Genomic DNA, 12372 nt, shown 5'->3' on the forward strand with positions numbered 1-12372 from the left:
GCAATCATATTGATCTCAGTAATCATAGCCACGTAGGGCTCATCAGGTGCATCATCAGTAGCCATGTGAGCCTGTGCTGGTCGGTTGGTTCTGTTTCTGCACTTGCGTGCCATATGACCTGCTTGCCCACAATTGTAACAGTTGAAAGGTGGAGCAGCATCATTCTTTGGTGGCTGTTGAATCTGGGGTCTTGAATTGTTCCCAGTCTTATTCCTGTTGGAATTCTTATTCATAGGGCGGTTCTGATTCTTAAATGGTTTGCCAGCAGGCTTCAGAACAGCACCTACAAATTTCTTTTTAGTGTTGTTGTTAGAAACAGCAAACACCTCTTCATTCTAATCCTGCTTTCTCGCTTCTTCTTCAATACGAAGGCGAGTGATCAGACTTTCAAGAGAGAACTCCTTAGTTTTGTGTCTAAGAAGACTCTTGAAGTCCTTCCAGGCAGGAGGCAGCTTATCAATTATCACAGCTATTTGGAATTGTTCGGGAAGTGCCATCCCTTCAGCTATGATCTCGTGAGCAATTTGTTGCAGCTCATGTGATTGTGCCTCAACGGACTTATCATCACTCATTTTGAAATTCAGATAGCGGCTTACGGCGTATTTCTTAACACCAGCCTCTTCAGTATCATACTTCTTCTGAAGTGCTTCCCATAGTTGTTTAGCAGTATCACAGAGTCTATAATAATCATATAGAGGGTCTGTGAGTCTATTAAGAATATAATTCTTACAGAGGTAGTCATTTTCCTTCCATAGAGCAATGGCTAGCTGTTTATCTGGGTCAGCTTTCTCAAGTTCAGCTTTCTCAGCAGCAGTAGGGTCTGTCGCCTTACCGTTATTATTCGCTCCAGCAAGAGTCGAACTCGTAGGTGCTACAGGCATAGCTTCCTTCAAAACGTAGGCAACCTTTTTAGTTGTCAAGAAGAACAACATCTTTTGCTGCCAACGTTTGAAGTGGCTACCCGTAAACAGAAACGGTTTGTTAAAGTCATCAGCTGAAACCGCGGTAATCTTTTCAGAACTCATCGTATCGTATTCGAAACGTCTTAAAAAAGTTGTTTTTCTGTAATTTGAAAATATACGATGGAGCTTTTGAAACTATTACCGGGATGAGTCACGACCAGGTCGCTCTCTTTAAGACGTTTCGCGGCACTACCTGAATTGTGCAAGGTAGACTAGCAACCGCGCCGTCTCCAGGATAAAACAGCCCAGATTCTTACTGTACGATTAAAGGCTGCACTGCCAGAAATCGCTCGAGAATGACACCTCGATATGGTACTTAGACCACTCTTCCGAAACCCACAATATGGTTCTTAGACCACTCTTCCGAATCCCACAATATGGTTCTTAGACCACTCTTCCGAAGCCCACAATTTTCCGAAGCCCACAGAAAGAGGAGGAGGAAAAGAACGATTCGTCAACACAAATCGCGGGAGATGAGAAGGGGAGAAAACCAGAGAAGAGTATTCGATTCTCAGTTTTGGAGTGAAGAATACTATTCCCGAGCTCTCAATTTATAAGGAGGATTTCTACTAGAGTGTGTGATCTACCCGATGTGAGACATAAAATTTTCAATTCACACTTTACACTAGTTTCTCCATCCTTATGTTTACATTCCAAAGGCTCCACAAACTCACTAATATACTCCAAGTTTTTCCAATATACACTAGTGTTCCAACAATATTTAATTATTTTAAAGAAATTCATTTAATTGGTTATGATTTACTAACAGCGTACATCTTTTAACACAAAAATCGTATGCAAACAAATTAAACTCTAACTTATACTTAAAAGAAAAATAAATCTATGTGAACAACTTAGGCCATAGACTAAATTTATAAATGTGGTAATATTCATCAACTATAAAATAAGTTGTCCAATTCAGAAGTCATAAATAAATAAAAAATGATCAATCCCCGTGAGCTTAGCTCAGTTGGTAGGGATATTGCATATTATATGTAGGAGCTGGGGTTCGAATCCCGGACACTCCACTTCTCCATAATTAAATTGTGTGAGCTCTAGCCATTAGGCTACTTGACCAAAAAAAAAAAAAAAGATCTGAATCCTTTTACCAGCAAAGATTGAGTCATGAGTCAAATGGATGGGTCAAGAGATAGGAATGGTAGATATTCGCGGATAAAATCCGGCACGGAAAAATGGTTAAACCTTGACTCCTAACTAAGTCCTAATTATTATCGAGATGTCTTCACTCAAAATGAAACCATTCATATCTCTTTCTCTATTATTGCTTCTAAAACAAACGACGTGAATAAGGAATGAATCATAGTTTTGAGAATTGCAATTGACACATTGTCATTGGCTGAGAAACACTAGTAATTTATCCAAATACCCCTCGGCAGTTAACTGTCGAATTATGGAACCGACTGCAGTTAACTGTCGAGGAGGACTTCGGCAGTAAACTACCGAGGAAAACTGAAAACTCAAACCTGTTTTTTTTTTGTTTGACAAAAACCATAAATTGTCATTAATAATATTTATTGATTTTGAATGTTTCAATCATTATTTTGGTACGTTCCAAACAATTGCAGTATTATACTTATGTGTATATATCTTATTAAGAATAACATTTAAATCAGTGTAAAAATTAAGCATTTGAATATTGTTTTGCACATTACTTAAACAAAAATAATAATAAAAAATAGTTAAAATAATTGTGCACAACGATTTTTTTTAAGGTATAATATGTTGTTATATTTTCTACATTAAAATAATTGTGCACAAAGATTTTTTTTTATTTAAGTAATTTGCAAAATAATATTCAAATGCTTAATTTTTACACTTATTGAAATGTTTTTTTGGGAAAATACTTGGGTGACATTGAGTTGGGTGACATTGGTGACATTGATCAATCACAATGCCACAATGCTTGTGAAAGAGAGAGAAATTGGCCAATCACAATGCCACAATGTTTGTGTTTCTCTCTCTTTCACAGACATTGTGGCATTGTGATTGGTCAATGTCACCAATGTCACCCAACTCTATGTGACCCAAGTGTTACCCGTTTTTTTGAGGACTTAAATGCTCTTTTTATTTATAATGTTTTTTGTTGATGCATTTTTTTTATTGAATCACCATTTTAGGTCCATTAATTACCGATGACAAACATTTTTATTTGTTGTTGTTGCATTTTTCATGTTAATTAAAGTAATAATATCTGAAATATTAGTATAAAGTAAGAATAGGTTAGTCAAATCTATGAATAATGAAAGACATCAATGAAATTAATTACTAATAATTACAAATATAATTATTCTATCATTTGTAACGTTTTTATTGTTGCATTTTTTTTATTGAATCATCATTTTAGGTCCATTAACTACCGATTGCAGATATTATTCATCTCTCATATTTTTTCATTTATGGCAACAAAATCATATGAATGAAATCATAAAAATAATTATGTTTAATTCCTTAAAAGGATTAAAGAATTAAATTTAATTAAGGAAAATTTAAGTGTATTTCTTTATTTAATTTCAGGTTTGAAATTCCTCGGCAGTTAATTGCTGAAGTTTTCCTCCACAGTTAACCGCAGTTCTTTTAAATTTCGACAGTTAACTGCCAAAAGACATTTGAGTAATTTACCTGGGTTTCTGAGCCAAACCAAACCAAATGTGTAAAAGCAATACTCCATAGCTTTTCCGCTTCAAATTAAAAAAAAAAAATTCTCCCTCTTTCTCTTTTACTTTTCCCAAAGTGAACAAGTCCAATTGAAACTCCATCCCAAAACGACGCTCCTCGACGACCAAAACGACCGTCACTTCCAACATCAGAATCCTCGTTTTCTCCCCCGAGGCAGCATCATCTTCTTCTTCTTCTTCCTCAAATTGAATATACAGAGAGTATAGTGTTTTTGTGCGTGTGATTGATTCGTTGACTTGGTTTTGAAGAAGAAGAAGAAAATGGAGCAATCGGTTGTTGATGACATAATCAATCGACTGCTTGAAGTTCGAAATCGTCCTGGGAAGCAAGTTCAACTATCAGAGTCAGAGATCCGTCAACTCTGCAATGTTTCTAGAGATATTTTTCTCAAACAACCTTTTTTATTACAACTTGAAGCTCCTATCAAAATTTGTGGTATTCTTCTCTCTCTCATTACCTTTTGCATACTGGAATTCTTTATGATAATATGTTTTCCAATCATATTTCTGCGTTTTTCGGTAAATTGATTCTTAATGTAATCTAATCTGAGAAAATTGATGTTTCAGGCGACATACACGGTCAATATTCTGATCTTTTAAGGCTTTTTGAGTATGGTGGATTGCCTCCAGAGTCTAACTACTTATTTTTGGGGGATTATGTTGATCGAGGGAAGCAGAGTTTAGAAACAATTTGCCTTCTCCTTGCTTATAAGATTAAATATCCTGACAACTTTTTCCTATTGCGAGGAAATCATGAATGTGCTTCCATAAATCGGATTTATGGTTTTTACGATGAGTGCAAGAGAAGGTTTAATGTAAGATTATGGAAGACATTTACTGACTGTTTCAATTGCCTTCCTGTGGCAGCTCTTATTGATGAAAAGATATTTTGTATGCATGGGGGTCTTTCTCCTGACTTACATAATTTGGATCAGATTAGAAATCTACAACGTCCCACTGATGTTCCTGATACTGGTTTGCTTTGCGATCTTCTTTGGTCCGACCCAAGCAAAGATGTTCAAGGATGGGGAATGAATGACAGGGGAGTTTCGTATACGTTTGGTGCTGATAAAATCACGGAGTTTCTTGAGAAACATGATCTTGACCTAATTTGCCGCGCTCATCAGGTCTAACTCCTACCTTTAGTGCTTAATAACGTGTTACCAAGTTTTGGAGCTTGAGTTTGTACGTCCATTTCTAATTTTCTATGACTGAAACTAAATTGACAATGAAATATATGTCCATCAATCTGCTCTAATCTGTTAGGATGTTTCCAGTGTATTATAATTACTTTTTTGTTTGTTTCCATAATTACTTTATTTTGTTTGAATTGGAAATTATATTTGCCTTCGTAAACGTGACATGACATATTTTTATGCATTGACCCTAAAATTCCCCACATGTCATGCATTCCATTAGGTTTGGCATTTGATGCTTCATTCTGTGCATTATCTTGTGTTTATATTGGAGAATATTATGTGTCAATCAACTATGCTGTTGAATATAACCGGTTTTTTCCCTTCATGTTTTGACCAGGTTGTGGAGGATGGATATGAGTTCTTTGCTGATCGACAGCTCGTAACAATATTTTCAGCACCTAATTATTGTGGGGAGTTTGACAATGCCGGTGCTATGATGAGTGTTGATGAGACACTAATGTGCTCTTTCCAAATATTAAAGCCCGCCGATAAAAAAACAAAGCTCAATTTTGGAAGTACAACTACTGCTAAGCCTGGAAACTCTCCGGCAGGTGTAAAGGTAGGAAGATAGTTTAGTATTTTCTGGCAACATATGCTCAACTTAATAAATAATACTTATGTAGTTTGCGCACTTCAGTAGGAACATATCGTATGATGTGGCTGACTTGTGAAAGAAATATCTTTTGATATAAGCTTCTTTGAATCAATATAGATTTTTGTGAATGTTAATCACCATAGCAAATTGCCATTTTCACAACAGCTTGCTTTTTGTATATGGTTGAGAATTGATCTGTGAATGTATTTGGGATTAGATTACGATTTTGTTAGTGCATGTCGCTCATTGGTTCATCCTAGAATCTGTTTTATTTCTCGCTTCTTTGTTCATGAAAGGTTTAATGCGGCCCTTGTACCACATCACTTGGCACTGATTTTGTCCATGTTTTTTATATTGTACATTTTTTCATCCTTCATGCAAATATAATAATTTATAATCCAAATTCGTCTCCCTCTTATTGTTCCTGGCAGTCCTTCCTTGGTGCAAAAGTATGATATTAAGCCGTGTTATAAAGATTGTTGCGTAACTTCTAGTCTGCCTGGCCTTGAGCTCCCAATGGTTGCAAGAAAAGTTGAGGTCCATTCCGTCCACTATGATATTTGGAATTGTAAAATCAAAGGGAAAACACGATCATGTACTTTGTAAACCATTGTTTTTTTATCGGTACAAATTCACATTTTGAGATGGAGTCATAGTCTCTATCTTCAGTTGTACACGAAGAGTTGGTATATTTTCTGAATTGTAAGCTTCTCAAGCGTAGAAGAATATATGTGGCTGAGAACCATTTAAAAATGCTTATATGAGGCTGGTAAGACTGAATTATCTCTGATTCCCAGTATACTTCTCATATTTACTTATGTGGGAAATCTTGTTTTAGTTCAGGATCTTCTACATTTTAACTTGATTTCCTTCATAAACTTCGAGTCAGTTTCATGTGTATTGATTTTGTCAGTTCTGATATAGAATCTCAAAAGAAAAATGTTCCTTGGCTGCATGCAGACTAAAGTTTATGGTTCCTTGTGGGATTTTTGTGTTGAAGCCAGTAGCTATTAATTAGAATGACATACAGATTTGGTCCTGCTTCTAATGAATAACAAGTTTTGGTCAAAATAAATACTGGTAACAAGTTAGTTACTGTATCTTCCTTAAAAAAAGTTAGTTATTGCATCCATTAAAGTAGCTGGGATCCAGTAAATTAGAATTTTTTTTGATTTATTAGCTAGTGACAGAAAGCACTCATCAGAGAAATAAAATGGTACACTTTTAAAAATAATTTACCAATGGTCGGTTTGATTGAATTTCTGTCAATTTAACTCTAATTACCTCGATTAACCACTAGTTAGCAAGAATGATAATTTAAACACCTATACACCAACAGAAGAAATAAATAAAGAACATAATTTATATATTTCTTAATCCTTGTACATCAAACAGAATTTGTATATAGCCATCTATGTTACAAAAGCTCCGTTTAGGAGAACCAACAAAAATAACTCATTGATCTAAAAGGAGGAGATGGGAACTAAAGAAATTTTCTTGCACCGCGCTTTAGTGGCTGAATATTGTCACCAATCACTCCACCTTTCAAGATCCACGGATGCACTGCAACAAGGACATAAAGAGAAACATACATTAATATACATAAAATCCCACCTTAAAGTTAAACTGATGCATCAATTTAAATAAATTTAGATTGAAAAACTGGAAATTCACATCAATAAAAAACTGGAAATTCAAATCAACAAAAAAGAGAGAGAGGAAGGTGAACATACTCAAAGCTTCCTCAGCTGATATTCTTTTAGAGGGATCCCTACAAATCATCTTCTTGATAAGATCAGTAGCAGGTGTCGACATAGATATAAATGTTGTCATTGGAAACCTCAAATTTGTCTTCAAGATAGCCTTAAAAGTATCACAAGGAGTTTCTCCATGAAAGGGCTCTATTGCACACAACATTACATAAAGAGTAACACCACAACTCCAAACATCAACTTTGGTACTATCATGTTCTTTTCCCAAAATTACTTCAGGTGCCATATAATGAAATGTTCCAACACATTCGTTCCTTTTCTTTCCACCCTCAAATAACCACTCTGCACTACCAAAATCAGCAAGTTTAATGTTTCCATTAAAATCAAACAAAATATTATCTGGTTTTATGTCTTTGTGTGCTATTCCATGCTTATGGCAGTGCACTATTGCTTCTAGAAGGTTCTTCATGTACGTAGCAGCTTGTTGTTCCGATACAGGACCTTTGAGGATGCGTTCCAAGAGGTCATAATTGGGCTGACAGAGTTCAAGAACGATGAAGGAGAAATCGGTGTCTTCGAAGGAATCAAATATTTTAAGAATGTTCGGGTGTGGAGAGAGGTGTTTCATGATTTTGGATTCTTTGACGAAACATTTAATGTCTGTTGGATTGGCTAGTGGATGTTTGTTAATTACTTTGACGGCGTAGGTTTGGTTTTTAATGGTGTGATAGCATTGGAAAATTGTGCCGTAGGATCCCTTGCCTATTTCTTTCTGTACTTCGAACTGTTTCTTCTCAAGGGTTTGTTCAAACTTTATTTTTTCTTCCATGATTTTTGTGTAGTTCCTTCACACCTTTGGTCTTATGAAATTGAAGTAGGGTTTGATTGTTATGGTTTGGTTTTACGATATTGAAGTAGGGTTTGATTGTTATGTTTTGGTTTTACGATATTGAAGTAGGGTTTGATTGTTGTAGTTTTAAGCTATAGGTTTTTTGTTTTAGAGCAAGACGTGTACAAGTCACTAGAGAAAGAGTTCTCGGTTTATAACTTTTATAGAGATTATATAACTGTATTTAGCTAACATTATGGGAGTAATTTGAATAGATTGCGGATTAAGTTAAAAAGGAGCTCCGGTAAATAGGGTTTGGATGCAGATATATGGCAAAAAAAAATATCTAACGGTTGAGATTTTAAATTAAAAAACAATAAAAAGTTGTTGCGATATGAGAAAAGAAGGGAACATGATTTGTTTGTTATTATTATGTATTTTCATTAAACAAATATTTATTTTTTAATTTAAAATCTCAACCGTTAAATATTTTTTTGCCACATGTTTTGCATCCAAATCCTAAATAGAGTAAATGGAGCATACCGAACTCATTAAAAAGAGGCTATCTTGTAAAACTGGAGAGTCTCCCTTATCATAAACAACAAAGAACGTGAGCTAAAATTATGGGAAGATATGATATAGTTAATTAGTGTTTTTCTTTTTTGGTAGAGGATGTAGTTAGTTAGTTCTTGGGCTATTTTTTTTTTTGAAGGATAGTACTTAGTGTACTTGTTACCCTTTTTTATCGTAATTTCTTTGTTATTAAAAAAAATATGCTGGTGTCATTTAAAAAGTAAGAATTCATAATATATTTATTCATCAAAAAATAATTTAGGTTATATATACTGTATTTATTATATTGTTGGTATTATCGAAAAAGATAAGTATAATTTGTTACTTAAAAAAAAAAAGATTACAGTGTGTTACATTTCTACAAAAAGTATAGTTTTTGTTACAATATGAAAGTGTAAAATATTTGTCTATATTTATACTATATATAAATAAAATAACTCATTTCAACTCTTTTGGACTGACTCTTGTAAAAAAAAAAACTCTTTTGGATTGATTTTTTTCTTTTTAAAAATGCCCTCAATTTTGAATACAAATAATACATGTAACAAATAGATTTTTTTTGAAGCAAACATGTAACAAATAGATAAGAATAAATTTAAATATTAAAAAAATGTTACAAACACGATATATACAAGGGTCGGGGTTCGAACCTCGAACATCCCACTTGTTCACCTTACAAAAGGTGAATTCTAGCCACTAGACTATCTGACAGAAAATAAATAAATAATTAAAGGGGACGCATGGTAAACAAAAAAAAAAGTGATGCACGGTTTTTTGAGTGTAACCTAATTTCAATATAACTAAATTTACTGTCAAATAGTTTTACTCCTGCATCCATTAATTATGACTTGGTTGATGTATCCTTAACAATTTAATTATTTTTCAAATCTAAATATGAATCTACACCATAATTTGTTCAAAAAAAAAATCTACACCATAATTTAAATACCACATTTTTGGAAAATGCTAAAGATCCCGAAAAAAAAAAATAAATGTATTAAATTAAGGTTTAAATATGTTTTCGATCCCTATAAATATATCAAATTTTCGTATGTAGATTTCATATTTTTAAATAATTTTTTTTGTAGAAAAGTTTAATTTTTTGGTGGTGTCCTGGGTTCAAACTCCAGACCTTGCATATATTATGCATTGTCATTACCAACTGAGTTAAGCTCACGGCGACCGTAAAAAAGTTTATAATATTATAAGAATCTCTAAAAAAAAAAAAATTAACAAAACTTTACTTAAATATCAATTTTTATAGTTTTGGCCCTTAAAAAATCATATTTAATTCATGTTTTTTGTTAAAAAAATTCTACTTTTTTGTGTGGAGAGATTTTCATAATATTCTACACATTTATGCACAATTTCATTAAAAAATACAAAGGTTAAACATGAGTTAACTTAAAAGTAGAGACTAAAACTGATGATTGAAAATTTTATAAAATCTAAAAGTCGATGGAAAATTTTAAGGAGACTAAAACGAAAAATTGATATATTTATAAAGACAAAAAACATATTTAACCCTTAAATTAGGGTATACGAAATATCTATCAATCAAATTTTAGAAAAATGTTCAAGTAATAAGTTAATCTTCAACTTTCATTGAACATTCCCTCAAAAAAAAAAAAACTTTCATTGAACATGGCGTACATTTAAATTTAAATAGAATTCAGTTCTGAAATAAACTCATCCAAAAAAGATACGATCATATTGTAATTTAGTTTAGTTTGTTTTTATAATAGGATACAATTATTCCTTGAAAAAATAATAATAAGAGGATACAATTAGTTAGGTTTTTTAGTGGATAAATACCTCAAAAGTACTATAATAAGAGATAAATATTTAAGGGAATTAATTATTCCAAAACATACAAACACACTTCAGTCAAGTCTCGATGAATTGTAAACTTCTGCCCTAAAAAAAATCAATTGTAAACTTCTAAAATTCGGTCGAAATTTCATTATCCAAAATAAAAATTTAACCAAATATAATGATTTGGAGATTACTCAACATCTTTGTGACACACAGATGCACATAAAAAACAAAGCACTACTAGATCTAAGTAGGGCATGTACTAAACTTTTAGGTGCCTTGGACAAAACAATAAAATGTGTTCTTTTAATTATTTTAATATTTTTCTTGTATTTTTTGTTGGAAATGATTCCTTTATAATCAAAGTTCTCTAAAATATTTTTTTAATAGAATTAATCAAAGTAAATTAAAAAGTATATATATATATATATATATATATATATATATATAACTACTAAGTAAAAAAGTCACCGTGAGCGTAAAAATAATAATTTTAATGTCCCTACAAAATGGTGGTTGCCGCCCTTCCCGTCCACCCTCAGGGCCACCCCCGGATCTAAATAAAGTTTTGAAGTTTTTTTTTTATTTAAAAATTGCATCAGCTTAGTTGAAATAACAAAGAAAAATCAACGAAACTAAATAAAATAAAATAAAATAAAACGAAACTATAGAAAAGAAAATACATACTACCTCCGTTCTTAATTATAAGATCATTTTGAAAAAAAAATTTGTCCTTTTTTATAAGAACCCTTTGTTATTTCCAAATACATTAATTATTTCTTTACATACATGTCCCTATTTATTATACATATTTTTCTTCAATCAACAATAAATAACATATTGAAAGCATAAATCAACTCACTCTCTCTTAAAGGATAAAATTGTAAAAACAATAGTAATTACAAACATATTAAATACAAATATCCACTATCTTAATTCCCATTATTTTTTTCAAAAAAGCTCTATAATTATGGACGTATCATCTGAACAATAAAAAACAAGTTGAAAAAGCGAAACCCTTTTGACTTGACCACATTGCTTCAAAATCTAAAATCAAAAAAAAAAAATAAACATTTTTTCTCAACGTGATTATCGTCAATTTAACAATCAATCATATGCAAGAAAAAAGCTTGTTAAAAAAAAATCACATGCAAGAAAGTCATCAACTACAATCACAAAAAATTAATACATAATGCATGATTAAGAAAAAGGGTTAAGCTGAAAAATGAGTTGGTAAAGAAGCTTACCAGGGTATGACAAGTGAGATATGCGACTAGTTCAAGAAGAGAGTGAGTTGAAAATAAAAGTGAAGAAATGTTGAACTAGAACGGAATTTATAAGAGGGTGTTGCTAACCGGTGCCCCGAGTTACTGGTTAAGGAATAATAATATTAATGTGTTTTATTTAATTTCATTCAATTAAAGTGAAAAGTTTATCAACTTAATTAAAATAGAAAAATGCTACATTTAATACTATTTAAAAAGATACGCTACCTTTCATTTGTTTTTCTTGTCAACTTAATGTATTAAATTTGTTTCCATTTTTTAAGACTAATTAATGTACATTTTACAGTAATTGCCAATCTATACACGGTGTAAATATACGAACATTTACTGTGTAATTAATCTATACAGGTGTAAATATACGAAAACTTATGATTTTTAATTCCTTAAAAAAAAAATCTGATTTTTAATTATACAAACATTTATAATTATACACGAAAATATTCATGCGAATCTATACACGAAAATATTCTATACACGGTGTAAATATTGTACCAAAAAAAGAAAAAAAGAATTAGGTTTAGCATTTCTCTAGCACACCATACATGCATACATACATACACGTTTTTCTCCACTCTCCATATACACTGAATCGTTCTCAATCTCAACAGCGATCTTCACCATATTGATATCATCATATCAATATCTCATAAACACGATCCATATCTAGCGTCATCGATCCTCACCATAACGTTCTCGTTAGTTCCT

At 32.2% G+C, this 12372-nt stretch overlaps 2 protein-coding genes across 2 annotated transcripts; one reads left to right on the forward strand and one right to left on the reverse strand.

Annotated features, from left to right (window-relative positions):
- The first annotated feature begins 3674 nt into the window (after positions 1-3674).
- LOC11425683 (serine/threonine-protein phosphatase PP1) lies at positions 3675-6405 on the forward strand. The gene is made up of 4 exons (XM_003626433.4): positions 3675-4094; positions 4226-4785; positions 5195-5416; positions 5884-6405. Exons 1-4 carry the CDS (start codon positions 3920-3922, stop codon positions 5905-5907), a joined length of 981 nt encoding a protein of 326 aa, XP_003626481.1. The 5' UTR covers positions 3675-3919; the 3' UTR covers positions 5908-6405.
- A 530-nt stretch (positions 6406-6935) lies between these two features.
- Positions 6936-7993, reverse strand: LOC11423185 (phosphoenolpyruvate carboxylase kinase 2). Its single transcript, XM_003626434.1, has 2 exons — positions 7186-7993; positions 6936-7015 (listed from the first exon to the last, which is right to left on the reverse strand). Exons 1-2 carry the CDS (start codon positions 7991-7993, stop codon positions 6936-6938), a joined length of 888 nt encoding a protein of 295 aa, XP_003626482.1.
- Positions 7994-12372: the final 4379 nt, after the last annotated feature.

This window comes from Medicago truncatula, chromosome 7 (assembly GCF_003473485.1).
Source record: "Medicago truncatula cultivar Jemalong A17 chromosome 7, MtrunA17r5.0-ANR, whole genome shotgun sequence".
Classification (NCBI taxonomy): domain Eukaryota; kingdom Viridiplantae; phylum Streptophyta; class Magnoliopsida; order Fabales; family Fabaceae; genus Medicago; species Medicago truncatula.